The sequence below is a fragment of the Oreochromis aureus genome, linkage group 13, assembly GCF_013358895.1.
Source record: "Oreochromis aureus strain Israel breed Guangdong linkage group 13, ZZ_aureus, whole genome shotgun sequence".
Lineage (NCBI taxonomy): Eukaryota > Metazoa > Chordata > Actinopteri > Cichliformes > Cichlidae > Oreochromis > Oreochromis aureus.
Window position 1 is genome coordinate 5,009,903 of NC_052954.1, and position 22,123 is coordinate 5,032,025.

Genomic DNA, 22,123 nt, shown 5'->3' on the forward strand with positions numbered 1-22,123 from the left:
AATGAAAATAAATAATTAATATACACTGAACAATCCACCTCATTCATTTTTTTTGAGTGCAGGAAAATTGGGCTTTATATTTAAGTAAATTATCTTAAGTTTATAAACTGAAATTTGATCTTACTTTAATTCTTGGATAGTAATAATGTTAATTACAGAGCAGTTAATCCTCAGGGAAACGTAGAAATTTCACTAAATAGTTGTCTTCTTTCATATGTACGGAAGAGGATTAGAGCCACTGGAAAGAAAAAAAAAAGAATTCTGACTCTAATCTCAGAATTCTGACTTTTTTCTCAGAATTCTGAGATTAAAGTCAGAATTCTGAGAAAAAAGTCAGAATTCTTTTTTTTTTTCTTTCCAGTGGCCCTAATCCTCTTCCGTACATACGGTTGCAGTGTCTCTTCAGTTTTGTGTTCATATGCTGATGTTTTCATTCAAAAGATTTAAATGCTGTGATGTCATTTTAGCATCAAAGACTGCAGAATGTACATAGATTCTTTTTACTTTTAAGTTGTATGCTCAGATTTTGATATCTTTTATATGGAGACAAAAAAAATACTCAAGACAGAAGTGAAATAATCTAAAAGACTAAAGCAGTCAATTTGTTATTTAATTTTTTAATTTATTCTAATAGTTACTGTAAAATTCTACTCCAAGAGATTCATCTTGGCCTTCTTGCAGGATTAAAGCTCAAAAATGAGTACACACACAAAATATAATACATTTCTTTATGATTGTTAGGCAAAAATGAAGAGAACCCAAAGTTATCAAAACATATATCCACTAATATGGTCTTATTCTTGCTCTGCTCCCCAGTAGCAGTTTTTGATACGGGCGGTTGCCCGGGGTGGCATAGTGGTGGGGGGTGGCATCACGGGCATCGGCAAAAATAAATAAATAAATTTGCTCGTTCTCATGCTGCCCCAACATCATGCGCATTTTGGGAATGTCGTAGGCACCGATCGGTTTTCTATCGCCCATTTGCTGGGAGTAGGGCGCCCTCCGTTTGCGAGGTGTGCCTGCTGCTTGCGGCACAGGGAGGAGAAGGCGGGGCATTCTTTGGCTGGCTGGGGCAGCATCTAATAACCAACTCACAAAATAAAACAAAATAAAAACAAACCAACAAACACGAAAACACCAGACATTATGATACAGACTTATAATTTGCACCGATGTTTTTTCGAAATTCTATACACAAAAAGTGAGCGCGAGAGCCCTCGGTGCACCTGCTCGCTGCTGAAGTCAAAGTAAACTTTATTGTCATCTCCGCTACATACAGTCCAGTATATAGAGAGACGAGATGACGAGGCTCCAGTTACAACAGTGCAAGTAAACAAACAATAAATATAAGAAGAGTAAGAAAATAAATATACACTTTAGGATTAGGGGTAAAGTGATCAATAACAATTTAAAATTTATAATTTACAGTTTGATGATTTAAAGTCTCACACACAACCCGGGAGACATGCTGCTTCCAAATAGAGCACATTTCATTGATAATGTTGTAAATCCAAGCCCATTATGTATTCATGACTTGAATCCTGGGTTGTGCGAAATCCCAGAAATAAACCCTAGACAAAGCGAATCTGTGAAATAAGGTGTAGGTCTATTAGGTTATGATTCTTGGGTTGGGGGATGGGTGTTCATACTGGAGTGCAAAATTAAAACCAAGATGGACAAGAAAAGTTCAAAGCCATCAGGTCCTCAGTTTAGAAAAAAGAGAAAAGAGGAGGAGAAACGAGCAAAAGATACAGGTAAGCAGATGTGTCATTGGATAATGACAGGTCATGTATCCTGAAACAATCAGAAGCAGAATACTTTATTAACCCCTAAGGAAATTATGTGGGTTACAGTTGCTCCAAGAAGAAATGGTAAAAATAGTAACAGTAACAGACTAAACTCCAAACAATACATTATGTTACAGATTTTAATATTAATTAGTCAGTGTCAGTTGTTGATTTGTCCTGTTCTCATTGTATGATGAATTATGATGGCTGTTTGGTAGCTGTTTGCATACTATGCATACTCTCTCTTCATATGTGTGTGTGTGTGTGTGTGTGTGTGTGTGTGTGTATATTTCTTTGGTGAAATTCAGTATGGTTCCGACAACAGTTATATGTTAATGTACAATCCTTAATATGTTTTGTGTGTGTGTGTGTGCGTTGTCGGGGAGGGGGGCGCCAGAGGGAGTGTTCGCCCAGGGCACCAAACAGGCTAGGACCGCCACTGCTGCTCCCCAATTTTCCCCTGGAGATGTCACCATGGCAACAAAACAACAAGCATTAAATGTTTCAAGCAACAAATAAGGTGTTTTCAGTGTTTCTTAACATTTAACAAATCTTTGTTACAAACTTTATTTGTAAAAATCTGTAATGTTGATGTGCACAACCTGGGATTCTGGTTTGAGTGGCAAGATGAAATAATCCACTACTGATGATTACAAGTGTGTTTTTATTGCCTTCTTAAATTGGAAAATGTACATAGACACAACTTGGCACATATGAGACCAGTCTGATAAAAACTCTTGTTTTTGCAAAAGTGATAATGGAGAATTTATGTCCCAAATGGACTTCAGTGTAGCTTAGCATATTCTCTTAATAATCTGTGGTTATTAAGACAAATGTGATGCTGCATATATTTTATCACACTGTGGTGGGCCAACACGTTCTCACTCCCAAAGCGTAACATGCTCTGTATTATACTGTGGTGTGTTGGTGGTGCAGCCTAACAGACAAAAACACCAAGCAGCTGGACAAGCTGGTGAACAAAGCCAGCTCAGTGCTTGGTAGGAGGCTTGCTGGTCTTACATAGGACTGTGGTGGAGACCCCCAAAGCCCCAAACCTCAGATGATCATCCCTCTATCTTACACATTTAACTTCCCTAATAAAAATGTTTTTTCTGTTTCTTCTTGCATTTTTATTCCCTATTTTACCATTGTTTTTATTTATTTATTTATTATTGTGTTTGTGGTCATGTGGTTTTATTATATTTTCTTCAAGGAGACCATCCAAAAAGATGATTTTTTAGTTGAGACCATCCGGCAAACAGTATACAGAGGCTAAGACAAATCAAAAAGAATAGGGTGTTGAACAGAGATAAAAATGTTCTCAGAATAAATAGAAACAATATTTAAACCCAAAGTAAAAACACGGTCCTGTGTGTGTCCTTTGCTTTGTGTGGGGCTGGACACATGCTGGCTAAAATGAAAAGAATCCATAATGCTGATAAAACCTCTGGCAAAGGGGTTGGCGTCATCATCAATGTGTATGATTAAAATATAAGTGATACATTCAATATAAACAACTGTAAGCAATCTGGACAGCTTAATAGTGGAGGATAAGAAGTCACTGAACTCCAATAAAAGCTACTTGGGCCGAGTGGACAATACACCACAGCATAATAAAAAGGATCCTTATTTTCGACTTTAATCAACTCTAGTTCAAACAAAAGAAAATGTCCAACTTTCGCTGAATAGCAGGAGAAACGGCCGTGAAAAAAAACACAGCAAGACCTCCTCCATGACCAGACACCCGAGGCTTGCTGATGAAGAAATAGCTATCTGGGCAAAGTTCAATGAGGGACAAATAGTCTAAGCCAGCCTGCCAGGGCCCAGTCAGAAATAAATAACGAATTTTTTTGGAAAATAAAAAATCATTCAGCAAGAAAGATTTATTAGCCATAGACAGAGCATTAAAAAAGCGTCATGCTCTGCGAGGTAGAAGCCTCATTATTAGCAGAATCTCGAGTTAGGGGGTGTAAATACTCAGGATTTGGGCCACTATGCTCGTAGATTCCACTCACCCAGGGGATAAAAGGCCAGCCAGGAGGAGAGCCTGTATGGACCCTCTTGAGGCAGCATGATCCCAGAGACCTGAGCCCTGTGTATCCAAGCAGGGACGTGAAAGACAAATTCCCCTCCATTAAAATTTTCTGAGTACAGGTAACAAGATGTTGATGTCGCATGCCAGACAGGCCCCGCTGCCAGAACAGCCTGAGGCTCACATGGACACCTGCTCTTCTCCCTCTCCTTCTCCATGGTCTGAGGACACCGCTGAAGTCGCCGGACAAGGATCCAGGCACCGGCAGAGGATGGAAAATGCAGATACAGTTTTGATTGATTTTAGCCAGTCACACAGAATGCCCATTACCACAGTAATTTCAACTGCTGATGGCACATTTGAAACTGATGACTCTCACTGGTGGACTCAATTTTCCTCTCTAAATCTCTTGTATTTATGGGTTTAAAATGTGTTTTCATAACTTGCCTCCCCCTCTCCCAAACAAACATATAGCTTTGGTGCACACATTTTCAGCTTATTCAAACCAATCAAGTTGGGGTTTTTTCCTCTCTTTTGTACTTTTTTGCACAACTTCTTTATCTCACCCTCGATCTTTTTATTCTCCCCATGGCTGAAGAACCAGTCTTGTTCTTAAATGGCTACTCAGTTTAGTGAATAACATCATAGGTCATAAGTAGGGATGGGTATCGTTTAGGTTTTATCCGATACCGGTGCCACACCGGTACTTTTGAAATGGTGCCGGTGCTTAAACGGTGCTCAAACCGGTGCTTAAAGAATGGAGAACACAAAATTGGTCCAAAAACCTCTCATGTTCAGCTGTTTTTTTTGTAAAAAGATAACAATGTTAGCCTTTTCTGCAGCTATAGGGCATATATGGTATCACTCTTGGCTGGAAGCAGTGCTTAAACAATGGAAAAAACACAAACTTTGTCCAAAAACCTCTCATGTTTAGCTGTTTTTTTGTAAAAAGATAACAATGTTAGCCTTTTCTGCAGCTATAGGGCATATATGGTCTCACTCTTGGCTGGAAGCAGTGCTTAAACAATGGAAAAACACAAACTTTGTCCAAAAACCTCTCATGTTTAACTGTTTTCCACTTTTCTTTGGTCATTTTAGCCTTTTGGCCAGGGTGAAGGGAGTATCTGCCATCAAACAAGAAGACAGCCGCATGTAACTACGACGGTGTTTGCTAGTTCACCTTACATGCATTAATGTAATAATGTGGTTAGTGTACTCAACGTTAATTACACACGAACAACATGAAGCTACTCACACAGAGGAGAACGGCTGCTGCTGCCATCATCATCCGTCATCATTTCTGCTACGCTGACAGGGCTAGGGGCCAGGACTCTCCTCTTCGGGTTTTTGGGGGATATTGCTAACTCCAGGTCCGATAACAGGGACCACACCCGCAGTAGATGTGCACGGTGTGAGGTCTCGCAGCAAGCTATCAAACACGGCGCATTTCTCGGCTTTAAAAGAAAACGCTATGCGTCGCCAGGTGTTTCATCAGATTTGAGGTGTTACCTCCTTTGACAGTATCACAGTATCAGCTTAAAGTACTTGTTGCAGGCTGCTGAGTTTGCATCTTTTCCTGTGAAGTACAGCCAGACTTTTGACCGCTTCGCCTTGGGCGTTTTTAATCTGTAGCTCTGCTCTAAAAGAACGTACGTACCTGGCCCCGCCTACTATCCTCAGAAACGTAAAATGATTGGCTAGAATTGACTCAGGAAAAAAAAAGCACCGAAATAAAGCACCGAAATGTGCGCTGCTTTTCGGTCTGGTTACTACCGTTTATGTCAGAACGGACACCGGTACCCATCCCTAGTCATAAGGGTCATAGTCTGTCAGTCCTCACCATTCAGCCTACCCTTTTTGCTATGTTTTGTTATGTTCTGTTCTGGATTCCTGCTTCCATCTATGTGGGTGTAACAAGGCAACCTTTTGTGGCTTGATTTATAGTGAAGATGGAGACTGAGACAAAGTATGGTGGAAGCAAGAGGCGTTTTATTTGCTTACATTTATCTAAAGCTATGACAATCAATAGCAGGTCAAGCCTTCTAACAGCAATCACTCCTCTGTCTAATGACAAATGGCAGCCTTAAATACTCTCAGCTGTTAAGGACTAAACCATTATTTACTCTCAGGTGAGTTTACCAAATTCTAACATTCCATCAACATTGTACAATACACAATCTCAGTAAATAAATATACATATATTTTACCATTCTGATAATTATCTGTGGGGATCTCCAAATGTTGATTCTGTTCATCTGGACGTAGTGTTTTGTGGGAGAAACGTTTCGTCACTCATCCAAGTGACTTCTTCTGCTGACTGCAGGTTTCCAAAAACCTTATAAACAGTACATTTGCATAATGACTGAAACCAGCCCACTGAGGAACAATGGGCTGGGAGGTCAGTTCCTTAATCTTAACTATGCAAATTTTCATGACCATTGATCAACAACCACTGACCAAAACCCACTGATCAAAGACCACTGATCAATGGCCATGAGTACCATTGACAGAGAGTTGGGGAATGGCTGCAATCACAGCATTGTAAGATGGCGAAAGATGTACCCTTAGGCCCCCTCCTCGATTCAGAGATGGCCTTTCCCTTTTCACGTAAATGGCCTCCTTGACTCCACGCTCAAACCAGCGTTCCTCCCTGTCCAAGATGTGTACATCCTCATCCTTGAAAGAGTGTATACTGGCCTGTGTAAATAAATAGGTGTAAATAAATAGGTGTAAATAGACTGCAAAGTCCTGGCCTGACAAGGTAGCTCTTCTGTGTTGTGCCATCCGCTTCGCCAGAGGTTGTTTGGTTTCCCCGATGTATAAATCCTGGCAATCCTCCTGGCACTTAACAGCATACACTATGTTACTCTGTTTGTGTCGGGGGACCCGATCCTTGGGGTGGACCAATTTTTGGCGCAGCCACAGAGACCCAGTGTTTAGAAAAAATGCGTCTCAACTGCTCTGATACTCCTGACACATATGGGATCACTACAGGTTTTCGCTTGGGCAGCGGTTGTCCTTCTCTCCTGGATCAGCTGGAGCTTTCTTTAGGTGCCTTTCCAGCTTTGACATAAGTCCAACTGGGATAACCACATTTACTCAGGGCCTTCTTGATGTGCTGTTCTTCTGCCTCCCTGGCCGCTGTATCAGTGGGGATGGTGTTCGCTCTGTGCTGTAGCGTCCTAATGACACCCAGTTTGTGCTCCAGTGGATGATGAGAGTCAAACCTTAGATACTGATCCGTAGGTTTACGGTACACATCAGCTTTTAGATGTCCCCCATTACTGATGGAAATCTCACAGTTTAAGAAGGCTAAGCTGCCACTTTTCATATCCTCTTTGGTGAATTTGATGTGTCGGTCCACCGACTTAATGTAAATGGTAAATGGTAAATGGCCTGTATTTGTATAGCGCTTTACTAGTCCCTAAGGACCCCAAAGCGCTTTACACATCCAGTCACCCACCCATTCACGCACACATTCACACACTGTGTAGCCACAGCCACCCAGGGGCGCACTGACAGAGGCGAGGCTGCCGGACACTGGCGCCACCAGGCCCTCTGACCACCACCAGTAGGCAACGGGTGAAGTGTCTTGCCCAAGGACACAACGACCGAGACGGTCCAAGCCGGGGCTCGAACCGGCAATCTTCCGATTACAAGGCGAGCTCCCAACTCTTGAGCCACGATTGAGCCACGATTGCCACGATTGCCCCGTGATCCGTAATGTGAATGTGATCCGTAAATTGTGGTACGTCCTGAGATTTAATTTTCACCCAGGTGTCTGTGGGTATAAATAACTGTGGGGATACTGATGGGCACGGTTCAAGATACTTCCCTACCACGACCTACCTGTTTAGCTAAGCTAATTCATTCGACGCAAACTCACTCATGGGAAGCATTAATTGAGTGGAGCAAAACTTCATTGACCGGGTGTTTGCTCATAGTCTCGTTCTCCCATTAATCCCTCTCACAGAACCTCTACAAGTCTTGGCTCTTAATGGGATCCTACTCCCTGACATCACTCACGCAGAACACTCAGCTGTCTCTGTCTGGCAACCACGTGGAGGAGTTTAGTGTGTTTGTTTTCCATCCCCCAGTACTCCATTAGTTCTCGACTACCCCTGGTTAAGCAAGCACAACCCACAGATGTATTGGGCTAAGGGCAGCATTTCAGAATGGAGTACTTGGTGGCATGAGAATTGTCTGTGTTCTGCTACACCTAGTGTCTCAGCTACAGACCCCCTGACCTAAGTGACAAACCTGATCTCTTTGCCATTCCTAAAGTCTACCCCGACATTGCTAAGGTTTTCAGCAAAGATTTGGCTCTCTCTCTTCCTCACCGTCCCTACAATTGCATAAATTTGCTCCCTGGCACTCTATTGCCCACCAGCCGGTTGTATAGCCTTTCCAAACCAGAGAGGGAGGCAATGGAGCGCTACATCACTGATTCCCTGGCTGCGGGAATAATCTGTCTCTCCACATCCCTGCTTGGCGCAGGTTTTTGCTTTGTAGAGAAGAAAGACAAATCTCTCCGCCCCTGTGGACTATAAAAGATCACAGTTAAAAATAAGTACCCTCTGCCCGTTTTCCTCAGCCTCTGAGTTGCTGCAGGGAGCCTAAACAACGCTTATCTTCTGGTCAGAATCTGGAAGGGTGATGAATGGAAAACAGCCTCCAATACTCACCTTGGCCATTTTGAGTACCTCGTTATGTCTTTCAGTTTGACAAATACCCCAGCAGTTTTCCAAGCACTGGTGAACGATACCCTAAGGGACTTCAAAAATCGCTTTGTTTTCATTTACCTTGATGACATTCTGATTTTTTCCAAGACCAGGTCCGACTACAAGAATCATACAACAGTTACTGGAGAATCCGTTCCGATTCGAGCGTCAGGTGCAGCTAATCGTAAGTCTAGGCAGGATCGGATCGGTCCTGCAGTTCTTCCCACCGGCGGCAAGACACTGCCGCCTTCTCCCGCTGCGTGCCCACCAGCTCGGCCACCATTTGGTTCAGCTCCTTCCCTGGCTGGCCCAGTCCTGGGTCTGCTTTGCCCCGCTCCTGGGTTTCAGCACCACTGTAACAGAACCACGACAGACCCGATGACGGATTCATGCTTTTCAGAATTTTCAAGACACTTTTATTAACAATTGCTGGAATACACGGCTACAGCTGCAGATTTCCAGCTTGCATCTCACTCTTCCACAACAGCAACGCCATGACTGGACCCAGTTTAAACGTTAAACCTGGCAAGGCATGATTGCAGATGCCGCTCAGGTGCGTCCACCTCCCCTGCAGTGGCACCGCAGACCACGCCCCGCCACATCCTTATATTTATATAACACTTTTGTACTCCTACTGACCCAAGACCAGTAGCACTACATTCTGTGTGCTTCGAGCACTTTATTTGCCTCACATCCATGGCCAGTTTAGAATCACCAGTTAACCTAACATGCATGTCTTTGGCCTAAGGCAGCGGTCCCCAATCCCCGGGCAACAGATCGGTACCGGTCCGTGAGAGTTGAGGCTCGAGTGTGAAATTTATCATTTTCAGGGTTTTTATCAGTTTTTAGCGTTATTTTTTAAATTGTTTTTATGGTTAACTCGGTTTCCCTGGGATTTTTCCTATGTGTTATGAATAAATCTTTTTTTTTTTTGGTACTGGTACTGGTTTTATTTTGTTGTATTTATCCGCGACACCTTAAAGGCTGGTCCGTGAAAATATTTTCAGACATAAACCGGACCGTGATGCAAAAAAGGTTGGGGACCGCTGGTCTAAGGGAGGAAGCCAGAGTACACTGAGGAAATCTACAAAGCCAGAGAGGCAACAAACCGCACACTGCTGCCATAACATTTTGATTTTTGAATGATTTATATAGACATATTACTCAAGAGCAGCAGAGTGAAGTGGGTTGGATTAAGAATTTAGATCATTACTGTGATTAATTCTGTTTTAAACTCATGGCTTCTGGACACACTTTGGTAATATTTCTATTTAATAGTGATGTTTATATTTATTTGGTATAGAAGAAAGACATGACATTGCTTCTCTGTTGGGGCAGGATTCTCAGGGCTTTGTCTACTGAAGTTCATTCTTTAAAAATGCTCCAGAAGTGACCCATCTTAAGATTTGATATGCAGGGGGAAAGTTCTATAGCCCTGCTCATTTGTTGTGGCGTGTGTACATGCTATTTTGATAGTGGTATCTAAATAGCCATGTTTTCTCTTCCAATCATTGTGTATTTTTTTCTATAATTTTCATTGTATTAATGCATATTGTTTGATTTATTTGTAAGACACTCAAAAACTTTGGAGAAGCGCTCTCTTGTTGAAATCTTCCTTAGAAATGTATCTTTCCCCAGAAAAGCATTTTGGGAGTTTTTCCTTGTTAGTATGATAGTGGTGTCTAAATAATTTTGTTTGTGTTACTATAAAGTTTATAATTTTTCTTTAATTTTGTTATTTTCTGCTCTTATTGGTCACTGTTTTATTGGCATGTGATTTGCTAATAAATGTTAAAGGAATTCACAAACCTTCCATCAATGAGATCCTAAATCACTCATTATTCAGAGTGTGACATATTCACTGACTGCCTGACCCAGCCTCCCAACAACCCATTTGTCAGATGGAAAATACCTCTGGTAGTTCTGATCTTCCACTAGGCACACAGATATATACAATCACACCACAAAGGTGTCATTATGAACAGTGTGGTGAGAGCAATGAGAAAAAGCATTGATTTCTACTCTGAGAAAGTGCACTCGTAACAATTACCGCTCCATTACAATAGAGCTAACTAACAACTTTAGAGCAGTCCTGACACATACAAGCGCACACACAAAAACACTGCTGGCTGCCTGCCATCACTACAGCTACTAACACACACAAATGTTGGAGGTGGGGCTGTGCAGAGTGAGTGAATTTATTTAGAGGTATTTCTACTGTTACAGTGTGCATACTAACTTTGCAGGCTGCATTATTAAAGCTGCAGAGCAAAGACATCCCTCACACAGCCTACAGCAAGACATGAAGGAAAAGAGTTGTTTTAAAAGGCGATCATTATGATACAGAAACTGAATTCTCTAAATTAAACACTTCATTATTTGAACAAGTAAAGGATATTCCATCAAATTCCATCACTCTGTACCTGATAGACTGAAGGTGTTAGGCTGCCAATCTTCCCAATCTTCCGGGCTTTCAAACAGAATTCCCTCCTTTTTATTGACAAAGGGATTATGTCATCAACTAGAGTTTAGGATCTTTTCTGAATACTTTTGCTGCCATCTTGTGACATTACCAGGTATTACGGACTAGAAGACCCTTGAAGTCATTGTGTTGTTGCCAAAGAACTGATGAGAAAGACGTTTGACAAGCTTAATATATATGTTAGTCAATAGTTTGGATATAGAGAATGCTGGTGGCCTAAATTAAAATGTTTGTATCTTCATCCAGTAATGAAATTGAAATCATAATAGGGAGGGATTCTTCTATCAGATGGAAAGATGAATTAACAACAGCAAAATTACAATATGTAAACTTGTAAAGAAATATTATAGGCTGTTTTCAAAGATATAGACAGATCTGTAAAGATGTCAAGCAGCTTCTAGATGCTTACAGGAAGCAGTAAGGTCAGTTTCCATTCTGGGTTTTCAGCATTAATAAAGTAACGTGCTCCAAGGTGAGTAATGTTTGTGGTCTTAAAGAAATCAACACAGAGAATTTTTTTTTACAGTGCTTTTCTACTCTACCTGAACATTCAAAGCGCTCTAAATTATTGTTGTACTTCTAAATACACAATTCATGTGTTCAACAAATTGATAAATTGTCATGTGGACACCAGCTAAGCTAAACGGCTGACTGACAACAAAGATGGGTCACAAAGATGTATTCTGCTTGAACCATGTCACAGCATCCACTTATTAATTAGTGAGAAGAACTTAACATATGATTAATGATAGAAATCACCGTTTTTGTGTTTTTCTTTCCCCAATTTGATGCTGACCCTTAGTGGACCTTAAATTACTGGCCTCGTGGTAGCAGTGCTCTAAGTCTGAAAACAAATGTTTTTACTAGATTCATATCACAGTGACATTGTGACACTGTAGCTAGTTATAGATTTAGGCCATATACTGAAGGTGGATTTAAGGCTGTTGATGATACCATTCATGAATCATCTGATTTAAAAGACAAAAAAAACCCCAAAACCCTAATGACAACAATGAAACAGTATTTGCTTCTTGAAAGGGATCCAGCACAATTCGTTGCAGGACTGCTGAAAGAATCTTGTACAGTTATCCAGTCTTAGTTTTTAGTCTAAATTTATAATTTTCTGGATCCTGGAAAAAGTTGGCCATAAGCTGCTGGGCCACAGCTGGAGAAGTGGAAATGTCAACATGATTTCAAAGAGCTGATTGATTACCAGACGCAAAAAACTTTTGGGGATTTATGTAGCTAACCTGTTTTCATGGGCTCAGGAAAACATGGCTCCAACTGCGCTCAAGCTTGGACACTGTGATTTTGCCAGCAGCTTAGATATAAATTCTGATGGAATAGTTCAATGCTGGAAATTAAAAACCATCCAGTATGTCATATAACCCTGTGAGACATATTGAAGTGAAGGCCAAGAGGTATTTGGGGAGCTGCCACATTTGGGGCTTTGTCTAAAGTGTCTGTTCACGCCTACAAACAATTCCCAGTTTCTTGAAACAGCAGTATCTACACTCTACTGTGAAATAGAAACAGTATTAAATGCTTATTTCTATCTGAGGAAGGCATCTTAAAGCATTTCCATCACATGCAGCATATATACCTGATACTTTTGACAATTCATTGGTAGAAGTAGTGAGACAGGAGGCCTGAACATCATCATGCTGATTAGCTGAATTGATGTCAGGTGTGCCGTTGCTGCAGGGCTGTTAGCTGGAAAGAGAAGGGACTTGTTTTCCTCCTCTCCTCTTCTAGTCCACACAGCAGAAACAGATCTAAGCACCTGTGAAATGAGTAGCAGGTAATGTTTGTTTTGGCCTTTTGGTTATAACTTCAAACCAGAAAAAGTCAGGCACAGAGAGGCCACATAATACTTGAATCCTTCACTGTTGTTGGTTGTTTTGTTAAATCACAGTACTACTGATTTCAGAATATGTCCCATGTTGCCGTTTATCCGTTCCCTGACCGCGTAAGAAGCCTTTGGAGCCAGCAGGTGAGCAGTCCAACTTCTGCCGATGCTTGACCACCCTGGACCTGATAGGCCTGGGTGTTGGCAGCACGCTTGGAGCAGGGGTTTACGTACTCTCAGGGGAGGTGGCGAGGGAAGTGGCCGGTCCTAGCATCGTCATGTCTTTCCTGGTTGCTGCAGTGGCTTCAGTCTTTGCAGGGTTGTGCTACGCTGAGCTTGGTGCTCGTGTCCCAAAGATGGGCTCGGCCTACCTTTACAGCTATGTGACTCTAGGAGAAGTGTGGGCATTTGTGACTGGCTGGAATCTGCTGCTGTCCTATGTCATTGGTAAGTGGAATTCGGGGGGGTACTATACAGCTTTACCATGTATTTGACAAAATACATAAATGCAGCATGTCAAGTGATGTAGTTGTGCATCAAATCCAGTTTTTGCAGCAGTTTATGGTAGAAAGTGTGAAAAAACACAAATGTTAAAGCTGACACTGCCCGAACTGATTATTTATTTTTATTTTATTCTATTTGTAGGAAATTTGATCATATTTAATATATAATATTATAATATTTGATATTTACTTCTTTACACAAGAAGACCCTTAGTCTTAGATGTTTTGTAAAAGCTGATTTTATTCAGTTTTATTTGTATAGTGTCAAATCACAACAAAAGTCACATCAGGGCCCTTTATATTGGTAAAGGTAAAGACCCTACAATAACAATTAATGGAGTTATCTTTCATGCCTTGTTTTTTTTTTTTAACTTCTCCTTAGAAACATCTAGTATAGCCAAAGCCTGGACTGGAGCATTCGATGACCTGATACACAATGTTATGGCTAAGCATCTAGGGGAACATACACCAATGGACTCACCTGGCTTGGCTGAATACCCAGACTTCTTTGCTGCTGCGCTGATTATGTTGCTTGCTGGTGAAATTTTGACATGAAGTATTATTTGTATCATAAATGGAAAAACATTCTTAAAAGTAAAGTACACCTGTTTTTATCTTTCCCTCTGTTTTCAGGGGTGCTTGCATATGGTCTGAAGGAGTCTGCAATCGTGAATACTGTTTTTACAGCAGTAAATGTGTCTGTGTTGATTTTTATCATCACTTCTGGCTTTATAAAAGGAGATCTCAAAAACTGGCACATCAGTAAAAAGATAGTTTTAAATGCAACTTGGGAAATTATGTAAGTTTTATTTATAGTAATTGTTCTTTTTATTCACATTCTAATAGTTATTTTTTGTGTACTGCAAAAGTCAGTTTGAGGTTACAATTTATATTTGGAAATTTTTACTATGCTGGACACAGTACTGTGAAAAAGTATTTACCCCCTCCGTGGTTTCATGTTTGTCACACCAGCGTGTTTCAGATCATCAAACAAATTTTGATATTAGACAAATATAACAGTACTACAATCAAGTTCTTACAATAACTGGTGATCTGTCTTGATCTGTGGAAGAATTTCAGCCAACTCTCCTTTGCAGAACTGTTTTAATTCAGCCTTCACACAAGGTTTTCAAGCATGAACTGCCTGATTTAATGTCATGCCTAGGTTTTGAAAGAGCCCACGCATTTTGTAACTTCTATCTTGTCAGTCCACAGAATATTTTTCCAAAACTCTTGGAACTCTTGCAAGACTGTACTAATTACTATACACTTTTCTCATAGGGCTAGTTAGATGGTTAGCATTTTTCCCTTAAAATGAAATATTCATTCTAGTTGTCTTTGTTCAATATTACATTTGTTTGATAGTTTAGGCTTGCCAATTCTTGTTCCTCTAGTTCTCCAGTTTCCTCTATTTATTTATTTATTTATGTCTTGATGCATTCTCAATCATCCAGGAAAGTAAATCTCCAAAAGTTGAATCTGTTCATCTGGACGTAGCGTTTTGTGGGAGAAACGTTTCGTCACTCATCCAAGTGACTTCTTCAGTCTCAGCTGACTGCAGGTTTCCACAATCTTGTTCCTTCAGTGGGCTGGTTTCAGTCATTATGCAAATGTACAGTTTATAAGATTGGGGAAACCTGCAGTCAGCTGAGACTGAAGAAGTCACTTGGATGAGTGATGAAACGTTTCTCCCACAAAACGCTACGTCCAGATGAACAGAATCAACTTTTGGAGATTTATTTATTTTTTGCATACTGGAGTTTAACATTGGCTCTGGTTCATTACTTGCATGCCCTTTGTACACTTGGATGATTCATAGGTTGGTGTTAAGTGATCAACAAACCAAAACAAAACTCTGAAGATAGTCAGTTACGAGGAGTAGACAAAAATGATTGAAAAAGCAACCAGTATCCAAAGAAAAACTTTAAAGACCTTCAAGAAGACAAAACTATTTCTTGAGAACCCTTTAAACAAAAACAAGATGCCCGGTCTTACTTTGGGAGCAAAGTATAAAGAAATGAGGGGTAGTGGAGATCTAAAGAGCTTGGAAAGAAGAAGTTGCTTGAATGGGGTAATGGAGACTTTTACCCAGTACTGTATATTCATAGTTGCCCGCCGCCATGTTAGAATGCTTATCCCAAATGGTGAGGAGACTTGATCTAAATAGACGATCTGATTTATTTCATTCACAACTTTGTTTTTTTTTCCCCTCGTTGTGCTCTTTATGGTATACCTCAGATTTCTCAAATTGCTCAGTCATATGTATAACTTTTATACAAGCAGAAAACCAGTTTGTCTGATGGTATGTAAATCATTAATGTGGATATTTCCGTTGTGATATCATGGCATAAAACTACTGTTGCTTTGTGCAGGAAACTTGAGCCAAATGAAACTGTCGACTTTGGTGTCGGCGGCTTTTTCCCCTTTGGTTTTGATGGAACTTTTGCCGGGGCAGCAACCTGTTTCTATGCTTTCTTTGGATTTGACTGCATTGCTACTACTGGTACTCTTGAGTAGGATTTTTTTTTTTTTTTTTTTAACTTTCTGACCTTTTATCTGGCCACAAACATTTTGCCCTATGAGGTCGTTTATTATATTCCAGTCTGTAACGCATTATGTGGACAAAAGTACTGGGTCACATCTCTTAATTTTTCAGGTTAGCTTGTGAAATTTCTTCCATCCAAGATATTCCACATTCAAATGTAAGTGGTATTGCAAAGTACAACCACACTAACTTAGCTACAAAGTGGCAGAAAATTTCTGAGTAAATTTTGAGTATGCCTATGCTTCTGCTTTTCAGAAAAATCAGGATCTATGTGGTTGAAGCAGAGGAAAGCAAACAGCCTTTAAGTTCTGAAATAAATGCTTTCCAAGAGAAAACTAAGTCGTGTTGGGAAAATTCTTTCACTGTGAGCAGAAGCAACTTCCAGTCTACAGAATACTCAATTTGCATGTTTGTAGAGTTTATAATAGTAATGTGGTTACAGTGTAAAGACACCTTTTTACCCTTTGAGCTGTTTTAAAATGGTTTCCTATGGGAGACAGACAGGGAGCAGGCTGTGCTTTGATGGCATTTGTGTGAGGATCGTAAATCCTGTCTCAATTAGAATGGCACTGGATGAAATAGGACTACGATAGAGATATCAAAACGTAGCTATCGTATATACAGCTGTGTGTACGTGTGTATACACATGTATATTAAAAAAAATAAATAAATACAAATACCTAGCAAAAGTTTAAGACCACTTGAAAGATAGCAAAAAATCGTATTTTACATGGTTGGATCTTAACAAGCTTCCAAGTAGAGCTTCAACATGCAACACGAATAATAAATAATAAAATAAAATTATAATAAAAATCACTCCACACACTTTTCTATCTGGAAATCTCATGGACAAATCTGGTTTTGGTGACTGCCAGGAGAATGTTAGCTCCATTGTACTAACTCTTAAGTTTTGGAGGTTTGATAACGCTATAGGACTGTCTGTTTGTGGTTGACCCAGGCCTCTTAGTTCCAGGGAAGGGAAGTCTGTTTGGGAACAGTTTGGAAAAGGCCCTTCACTGTTGCGGCACAGTTTTTGGAGACCAACTCTATATTAATGCCTGTAGATCTAGAATAGGATGCCGTAAATTTCCTGTAGGTGTAATGTGCAAGTGACTCAGTACTTTTGTCAGTATAGTGTTTGTGCTTTTGTTGCAAAATAATCTGTTGGTCTGTTTATTTAATTGTTTTGGTTCATCTGTGTGTAGATCATTTCATTATTAGATTTTGTTGGACCTGAATCAGGAAGTATACGTCTAATCTGCTTTTCTAGGAGAGGAGGTACGGAACCCACAGAAAGCCATACCTCTTGGGATTGTGGTATCCCTGCTTATTTGCTTCGTGGCTTTTTTTGGTGTGTCGGCTTCCCTGACACTTATGATGCCCTACTATCTGCTTGACACTCACAGTCCATTACCTGTGGCCTTTGAGTACATTGGCTGGGAGCCTGCAAAGTATGCTGTTGCTGTAGGATCCCTTTGTGCACTTTCGACAAGGTAATGATCTGTACACTTGTAAAACACTGAGTCAGTTCCAATTGCTAGATTCATTTACCAAAAAAAAAAAGTAGCTTTGCTTGTCCATCCTGTATGTGTTTGTGCTACCAAAGCCAAATAGACAGCATATAAAACTACATCTTATTCTTTGTTGTAGTTATGCCTCATCTGTGAAGTATGTGATATGCAACTTGCTGTATCTGTAATTTGACTTTTAAAATACAATTGATATGTCATTCACAGTTTGCTGGGAGTGATGTTGCCAATGCCACGGGTGCTGTATGCCATGGCCAGAGACGGCCTGCTCTTCAAGCCACTCAGCTTCATGAGTTCCAGACAAAGTCCTGTCTTGGCTACGTTGTCCTCAGGAGCTGTGGCTGGTAAGGCAGCTCTTTTTTTTTTTCTTTTTTTTTCAAATTTCTTGGTGTTCACAAAATCAAAAACGGGTGCAGTAGAGGGGCAACAATATGTCAACACCCAAAACTGGAATTATTTTGTACGTGGAGGCTACTGACATATTTTCCCTTCTGATTTTTTTCCCTGCTTCTTCACTAGTTTTGTATTTGGCTAGGGTCAGTGTCTATACTAGTAACACCAGGGTGATTACCAGACCCTACAGATGTTTCACAGGTAGTCTAACTCATCCAGGACGGCATATCAATACTTGCCTATGCCAGATGGTTTGCTGTGTCTCCCAGCACAGTCTCAGCAGCATGGAGGAGATTCCAGGAGATGGGCAGTTACTATAGGAGAGCTGGACAAGGCTGTAGAAGGCCCTTAGTTCATCAGCAGGACGAGTATCGGCTTGTTTGTTCCAAGGAAAAAAAAAAAAATGTATAGCATGAGAGCATTCAATAGATCCACTAAATCAGTAAGAACCACTAAATCTAACATAGTGTCTTGATGCATGCTCAATTGTCCAGGTAAATAAATCTCCCACTGAAAACGTTACGTCCAGATGAACAGAATCAACCTTTTGGGACTAACATAGAGTTTCTGTAGCCTTCTCACTTTTTCTGAATTTGTAAAGCTGCTTTACACCCTCTTCTGCTTTATTCATTTGAGGCTTTATCTTATTTAATGTTGTAGTTGTCACTGATGCCTCTAGTTCTCCGCACAGGCTCTTTCTTTTGCTCCTTGACTAAATGTCAAAGTAATAGTTATTATTATTATTATTATTATTATTATTATTATTATTATTATTATTATTATTATTAGAATTAGTGTCTAAATGTTTTTAATAAGTGTTAGATTGTAGACACTTGTGTCATCTGTAGTTGGGTGTATGTTGATCTTTTTGCAGCTTTCATGGTCCTTTTATTTGACCTCAAGGCACTGGTGGACATGAGCTCTATTGGGACCATTTTTGCATACACACTTGTTGCAGTATGCCTTCTTATATTAAGGTAAGTACTCAGTCTAACAAATTAAAATATGCTACTGTTCACTGAAAAGCAATCTATTCTTGTAAAAAAAACAAAAAAAATCTAGCAAGTAGAATAAAGATTGCAAATCAAATAGTACATGCATAGTGCTTTTATGCTCTGAGCACCCAAAGCCCATCCTGTCGAATATCTTTTGAATGGAGCAACTACTGTTTTGACTTATATTCTTGAGTTTAAGTAGTGAATAGATGATGTATCCTCCACTGGAAGAACATTTACAGCATTTATACAATGCAAACTTTAAACTTAGTGCAAGATGGCATTGGGACAAAATGCTAAGTATATGGCATATATACAACTGAATTTAAGTGAGCTCACAAACTTTAGGCAGAACTTCATGGTACTGAAGAATAGAACCTCAATTCCAAAAAAAGTTGGGATGCCATGTAAATACACCTATATTTTACTCACATTACAACACAGATAACCTATAAAATGTATACACTGATATTTAATGGTTTATGGTATTTTATTCATCCCAATCATTTGATTATATATGCATGTTGTACAATCATTCCATCCGATATTAATCACTTGAAAGTAAATGATTAATATCACCAGATTAACAAGATACACTCATAATGAGTGTATGTACAGCTTTTTTTGAGCAGGACACATGCTTTTCAGCAAGATGTTGTATTTTTAATTAAGATGATGCTAAACTGCAGCTATTGCAACAACACAGATTCATAGTATTAGTGTGCTGAAATGCCCGGCCTACAGTCAACTTTGACATTAAAAGTGTTTTCCCAGATGCTCTGTTTACAACTGTGTACCGTTGTAAACAGGGCATTGTCCCGAATCTTGAGGTGTTGCTGCTATCAAATTCAAAATAAGCCTTTTTTTTTTTTTTTTTTCATGAAAAGGTAAAATGTCTGTTTTAAACATTTGACATGAGTATGTTCTACTGCAAATGACTTGGTCAAACAAGGGTGCCGGATTAGATGTAAGCCCGAGTGGTTTTTTTTGTTTGTTTTGTTTCAGGTACAAAGATGATGCCGGATTTGTCCTCAGACTAGAGCCATTCTCAATAAGGGACCTGCTCAGTCCTCCATTTCAAGCTACCCACCGCACCTCTAAAAACGTCACCATTCTCACCATCATTATTTGTGAGTCACCCTTTACCCCCACCCCTGCCACCCACACCCACACCCACCCACACCTCACACCCCACCTGATTTGCTGAGGCTCCTGACAGCTGCTTCACTTTGATACTTTGTATCTTGAGCAGATAGTCACTGCTAACACTGTACCTTAAAAATTCTTTATAGTAAATTATTTTTGCTATTAAGAATACAGAAATGAAACAAAATTCTAGTATTAATGTTTTCTGACAGCTCCGACCTCTCCCCAGTGTTCCTGGTGATCGTTTTAACCGTGCTCCTGTCTGAGGCCTTGTACTCACTCAGCAGACGGGAACTATGGAGCGTGCTCCTCGTCTCTGTCCTCGTGCTGACATTGGTCCTTGCCGTCGTTATCATCTGGCGGCAGCCACAGAGCAGGACTAAAGCTTCTTTCATGGTAAAGCAGATGGTGTTGGGCGCTTGGTTCCAAATGTAGGATTTCATGCTTCTTGAAAATTTGCTTCTATTCATTTTCATTGAATACAGCTTATTTGGGGGGGTCAGTTGCTGGGCCTCACTAAGGGTATGTTGCAGGGCACAGAAAGTTTATAGCAAATAAATAAGGCATGTTTGCTAAAGGGAGGGCAACCAGTGGGCAAATGCTGGCTGACATTTTTTTTCTTCTTCTTGTTAAACTCCAAAATAAAAGGAATAGTAAGGAGAGTGCTAGTACCATCTGACCCTGCTTTAAAAAAAAAAAAAAAAACACTTGGCATTTTACAGACATTGAATAAACCAGATTTGTTGAGTCAGTGATCTTTATAGTATAAGTAATTGTTTCCCCTCTGGACAGAACCAGTTGAACTGCTACTAATGGACATGGCTATTGAGCTGCTGCCTATTAGCATGTATATGGATATCAATTTTCTATCTCTTAGGAAATAAAATGAAAAAGTGTAACTTCTAAAGTCAAAATAACATGTATAAATCAGCCATGGGTTCATATCCTTCTACAGGTTCCCTGTGTACCTGTAATTCCAGTTTTAAGTGTCTTCATTAATACCTACTTGATGGTTCAACTGGAAGGAGAAACCTGGGTCAGCTATGCTGTTTGGATGGCAATTGGTAAGAGTATGCATTTTCAGCCATTTCAGGTAACCAGGATTGCTATCAAATGCTTTTATTCTTCCAGGTTTGCATCATTGTAGACAGCATTTAGATGTATTAAGGAATAAAGACAGTAAATTGATGGCATGCTATCCCCTTTTCTCAGGTCTGATCATATACTTTGGTTATGGAGTTCATCATAGTGTCCAGAAACAAAGACTCCAAGAGGCACACGAACAGCTCAGTAGCAATAATGTAAGCAGTAATGTTGTGGATTGTGCTGCTTGATGCTGTGTTCCACGGAATATTTAAGATGATCAAGAAATCACCTTAAAAACATTTTTTGGAATTTTACCCTGACTGACACAAAGCTAGTATGATGTGTCCTTTGATGCATATTGTTGTGCTAACAACTGCCTGAACTAAATATTACCATGGCAACAAATGTTGCCATTTTATCTGTTTTGACTTGATCCGTCGATCTGTGTTATGCAATCTTGGCTATTGTTGTTTAATGTTAGTATTTCGGAGTTAATATTTCACTTTTTAAATATTGATGTATGTTTCTGAAGTTGGGGGGGGGGGGTAAATTTGTTTAAAAAAAAAAAAAAAAAAAAAAAAAAAAAAAGTAAATGTACCTAAATAAACTTGGTTCAGGTGAAGAAATTATGGTTTCCTGTTAGCTTATATTTAACTACTATTAATCTGCATTTTTATTTTCTCACTGTGGGAGTGCAGAAGAGCCTGAAACACTTTATTTCCTCAGCACTTGGTACCATAATGGCTGATTAAAATAAAGTACACCTTACCTTTTATTTACACTGGCAGTAATTGTATTGAGGTGTGGAAAATATCAAAAATGCTCTCAAGCCGTTCTGCAAGGTTTTTCTTTGAGCCGAATTAAAATGACCATGTGTTCTGTGCACTCACAGTGCTAGACTAATCAAATTTCTAGTGGAAAACTTTGGGACCACCTTGAATACTATGAAGACCAAACTATTTTCCATTCATTCATGACATAATTTTCTTCATATTCCCTCTCCCTCATTTGTAGCTCTTAGCTATTACAAACACTTGATTGCAGTTGGTGGCAAT

At 39.9% G+C, this 22,123-nt stretch overlaps 1 protein-coding gene across 1 annotated transcript; it reads left to right on the forward strand.

The window, feature by feature from the left end:
* Positions 1–12,987: 12,987 nt before the first annotated feature.
* Positions 12,988–21,608, forward strand: LOC116322635 (cationic amino acid transporter 2-like; the record flags this gene model as incomplete). The annotated part of the gene is made up of 11 exons (XM_031742752.2): positions 12,988–13,318; positions 13,757–13,912; positions 14,008–14,173; positions 15,747–15,877; positions 17,190–17,412; positions 17,656–17,792; positions 18,716–18,818; positions 19,842–19,966; positions 20,212–20,378; positions 20,938–21,046; positions 21,195–21,608. Coding segments are annotated over 11 exons (1,770 nt in total), but the record flags the coding sequence as incomplete, so codon positions are not given.
* Between the last annotated feature and the right edge of the window lie 515 nt (positions 21,609–22,123).